The sequence below is a fragment of the Schistosoma mansoni genome, chromosome 2, assembly GCF_000237925.1.
Source record: "Schistosoma mansoni strain Puerto Rico chromosome 2, complete genome".
In the NCBI taxonomy this organism is placed as follows: Eukaryota; Metazoa; Platyhelminthes; class Trematoda; order Strigeidida; family Schistosomatidae; genus Schistosoma; species Schistosoma mansoni.
Genome location: NC_031496.1, coordinates 23,462,256 through 23,467,076, shown reverse-complemented (window position 1 = coordinate 23,467,076; position 4,821 = coordinate 23,462,256). Strand labels below are relative to the sequence as shown.

At 40.6% G+C, this 4,821-nt stretch overlaps 1 protein-coding gene across 1 annotated transcript in view; it reads left to right on the top strand.

Annotated features, from left to right (window-relative positions):
* Nucleotides 1-2,178: 2,178 nt before the first annotated feature.
* The window catches only part of Smp_161170 (hypothetical protein), an 18,819-nt gene continuing 16,176 nt past the window's right edge, over nt 2,179-4,821 (top strand). The window contains exons 1-3 of the mRNA XM_018796141.1: nt 2,179-2,301; nt 2,376-2,843; nt 2,989-3,257. Of these exons, the coding sequence (XP_018650384.1) occupies nt 2,245-2,301; nt 2,376-2,843; nt 2,989-3,257 (794 nt within the window). The 5' untranslated portion in view covers nt 2,179-2,244. The remainder of the gene's footprint in view (nt 2,302-2,375; nt 2,844-2,988; nt 3,258-4,821) is intronic.

Here is a 4,821-nt window from a genome sequence, read left to right as displayed (position 1 = left end):
ACAACAGCTTCTGCGCCCACGAGGTGGCAAACTGTCATCATCACATCAGCGATGTGTGACAGACGATGATGTTCTACGGTTACGGTTGCCATTAATGCGTGCTGGGTGGGACTTTTCCCGTTCTGCCTGTCTGTCAGTTCGGAGCTCGGAAAATTGCAGGGTTTTCTGCAATTCCTAAAAGATTTTCCGTACCGATTAGTATATCAACACCAGTAGGGTTGTTTGTCGCTCACGATATAGAGACAAATCGTTTGCGTGAAGAACCCCTTCGGGGTGTTTGCGATCGTTTACGGTCATGACGAACACGAAGGTAACGTGTCAGAGTATGATAGAGTTCCGTAACGTTGTTTTGTGTCGTTCGAGGCTTTTCATGGACTGAAAAACCCTCAGTGTTAGAAGTTTTGCTGATCTCTGGAATACAGCCGACAGATGCAACCGGCTTATCTGCAGTGTTGCTTTGAAGGGAGACAGGCACTGCCTGCACCTGTAGAGGAAGTTTAGACAAGAAAATTTGTCTAAACAGGCCATCGTCGAAAGTTCTTTGGCCAATTACTTCTCTCGTTCGTAACAACATGTCCGTTGCTGAGCCATGTTGCAAATTGATGTTATTAAGGAGTTGATCTAACTTTTGTCTATAGGTTAGATCCCAGTGTTTCAGAGCTTCATAAGGTCCCGAAACACCACTAGTAAACATACTAGGTGTGACGTACCTGTTGAACTCGGTTGGTAGTGCCTTTACTACTGCGAGGAATTGTGCACGTGGATCGGTCACGCCGTGTTCGTAGAAGTCAGAACGAAGCTTCGATGTTGTTCGGCCAAAATGGGATTAGCTTAAATGAGTGTGGTGTCATAGTCTTGATCCGAAGTACCTTAGAATTCTGTTCTGTAATGACGAATATAAAGTACAGGAATGAAAGCGGAGAAAATATCCGGAAATACGAGAAATATGACGATATATAAAAGTCAAAGTAACGAGACGATATACAAAGTTCCAAAAAGGAATAGACTCACAGTTTACGAGTTGGTGTATCAGACCATGTTGGGCTCACCAATGATAATGCCACAAGTATTTGGAGTTTGACAAAACCTTAACCAGTGACAATTTCTATAGTTGAAACGTGCCCACTCAGTGGAAACAAAGCTAGGAGGTTCGAAGATAGAATTGATAGGTTATCAATATGTCAAGAAGTGACCGATCTAATCTGGCTAGCGATTACTAGGGATGTTGAGCACGGCGTTTCCACTAGTGATCTGGTTCGGATGCATGACCGAGCGCCTTCAGCTAGGTGAGTTCATCAAAACCAATGTGATCAGTATACAATGTGGAGGACTTACACAGCTATTTATTGTGGGGATTTATTTACCGCTACAAACGCTTATATTCTGTCCCCTTATCCTATCGTAGAACACTAAGTGACCTCATATTGGTATTCTGTGTCTCCAGTGCTGATGAGTGTTAACATATCCAATCATTTTTCTCTGTCTGAAGCTAATCATCTCCGTAACCGTTGCCATAAGGTTCAAAATCCGCCATCGAACAAACTCAAGGTGTGATAACGTTTCTTTCTCATCAAGTGGTCAACGACTGGAATGTCTCACCCAGACAATTGTTATCAGTCAAAACAGTAAGCACTTTCAAGAAGGAGTCAGTTCCTTCCCGGAAAACAGGCTACAAGCACTAAGAAAAGTCAATTTACATGTAATCCTAACAACTGAAGCCTGAGGCTTTGAAGGTCAACTTTGAACTACCATTTAAAATCTTACAGGTGCGGCGTATCCCATTGTCTTACGGTAGTTAGCTTGTCGATACATCACATCAACTAGTTATTTTACTCCTTCATACCCGCTTTACTTGTTTTACCCGATCACCCTGCCAAAATGTTCTTTTTTTTTGAGCACAGATTACTGTTCTGCTAGCTAATTGATATTTTTACTTGTCTTCGTTTATCTACCGATTCTAACTTATCTAAAGGATTCGGCGTGCTAAATAGCCAGCAAACTTAATACTCAGACTATGGTAATTGATTTTTCTAGGTGTCAGACGATTATCTAACACTTATGGGCCTTAAAACCCCGATAAAACACTAAATGTATTATGTATTTATGAAAATGTTTAGAAACTAATCCAGTGTTCTTTTTAAAATCCAGATTACTGTTCTGTTCACTTACGACCTACTGGTTACCATTGGTCCTTACTGGATTTCAGCGACCCACCTTATCAGGGTGGCTGCATAGTACTCTTGAATGGCGAAAGGTCGTCTTTCTGGCTCTGACTCGTCGGACAATGATGATGAAGTGAAGGTAGGTACTTGAACAATCTGAAACATAAAATTTTATGGCATTTAAACTAACGTGTACCCAAATGTTTTTTTCAGTGGTTACAATCACGTCACAAGCAAAGGAAGATCTCGGTTCCAAGCGATGAGACAACACATGATTCAAAGTCAGGTGGAATTGAGGAGGGTGAAGTATCTAGTGATGACCTCGATGAAGACGAAGACGATGGCCTGGATGACAACTTAATCGGTGGGGAAGATGATAAGCGTCGGTTGGCGAAAATGAGTGAAAAAGAAAGAGAAGAAGAACTATTCAAGAGAGCTGAGAGAAGGGATGCCATACGAGCCCGCAAGGCTGTAAAACAGAAGCTAAAAGAAAGACGAGAAAGAGAAAAGGCTCAACAAGTAGCCTCTTTATCCAAGCAGCTTACTGGGGATTCAAACAAATCTAAAAGATCTGCTTACCACAACGTATTTTCAGACAGCGACGATGCAGAAAATAGTGATTCAAGTGGTCTTGGACCAAAAGGCCTTAGACAACGTAAAATTGCTCTGGAGAAAAAGAAGGTATGTCTTCCTGTTCGCTAAACTTGATTTCAAACCGCTCAATTTTGCTTTGTTGTACAATGTCTTGATAGGTTACTAGTTATCACTACATTTAATTATCTTTGTTTTTTGCCATAAAAGTGATCATTGGGAAATTCTGTTTTAGGTGGCTAACAGGGATAAGTTTCAAGAACTCATCGAGCGTCGCAAACAACAGGCTGCTAAAAAACGTAGAACTCATACATCAGACGAAATAGATGTATCCGCCCAAAACAGTTCTGAGAGTTCGTCTGATAGTGATGATAATAGTCCAAAGCCACGTGTCAAAATTCAAGAGAAGCATCAGTCTATGTCTCAGCGTGTCTTTTCTTCGGAAGCGTCAGACTCTTCTGATTCAAGTCGACCCGATTCTCGTCCTGTGGCTCGACGTTCAAGGTTGGTTGTGAGATAATTTGTAACCTAAATTCCGTTTTGTATGATCTAGGTATTATTTATACTAAGTTCTTTCTATCTCACTCCACCTAGTTAACATAACATCTTAAGCCAAATTAAGTAATACTGTTTTTAAGAACTTGCAGTTTACATTTCCACACCATTTACATCTAAGCAGTACTCACAGTATAGCCTTGTTCAGGGATCTGTATTGCATTGATTCATGGCACATCCTGGTTAAAGTGAGTGGGATGGAACTTCGAACCCATGAATCTGATGTAAGCCGAAGCTTGTTTTCTTGGGAGTTTTTAATTTGTTAGAGTCTTTTGCTGTTTAGTTTTCCTCAGACTGAAGATATTTCAACGAAGAGAATCTTTTATTCTACAGTGTCATTTACTCAAGCTGTGCAGTTGTATTTATAGCGATTTCTTTGATAAAGTCTGTTAAAAGGTGGAAGGACTACACAATAGTATTCAGGCAATTTCATGTGTTGAAAGAGGACTACGTGATGAACAGGAAGTTGATAAACGACAATCTTAAACGAAATAGGTAAAAGACAGTTGCCCACTTGACAAGGATGATGTGAAAGTGAAAATTATAGTTAAAATGTCGGGTGGTTTGAGGTATTCTGTCGGAAACTCTGGGCTCAAGTTTCACGCTAATTGGAACCCTCTCTCCGATCACACTCTCAGGTCGCAAAAACCATCACTAATTCAGCTTTTTCAGGTCCCTGAAGAGGGAGTATCCTTCCATGGTGTGGGCGACTGTGAAGTGACAACCGCCCTCATACCTCTATCGACACCCGAAATCGTGTTGTTGACTTTCAAATCCGTCACTCACCTCTAAACAATTCCTCCATCCATACGACTGATTCTTTTTGTATATCTTTATCACTATACGCTACCAATGCTAATAATTTGAGTTCACGAAATGTTATTACCGGTCTCCTGAAACCACTCCCCAAACTACATGTTGGAGCTTTTAGTGTTTGAACCTTGTTTCGGATAGGACAAGAGGCTTCTGAAACCAAGATTTTAGAATCTCGCGCCATCAATGTGTACGTGTTTCTGAGGCGCTCGTACTGGGTCCACGTACAGTCATTCATTTGACCTCATCTTGTAAATATGAGGAACCAGCACGATTTACCCTTAGTGAAACTGTAGACCCTATTACTGCTTTCCGTAGTCTCTCTGGTGTAGTTATAACATCAAGTTCAAAAACAGGCCAAGTTCTGTTAGACTGGGTTCCAATTGACACTCGCTTGTGCGCTGTTTGACTAAATGGGACGGTTAGAACTCGAAAAAATAGCGACATGTGTTTTAATAAAAAAGAAAATGAGAAAAAAAACAGAAGAACTATCGTGCTTACATCTATGTCGACATCATCTAATGTCCAACAACAATATGTGCCTAGAAATATCCAAGCTGCTATGAAACAGAAAATGGTAGCAAGCCATAATAAAATGTATCCAGAACCATAATCAATAGATGTTGTTGTTCGTTGTTTCTGTTTTCAATTATATGGTATGATGTGATAGATGAAGAGAGAAAATAATCATAACTTCGAG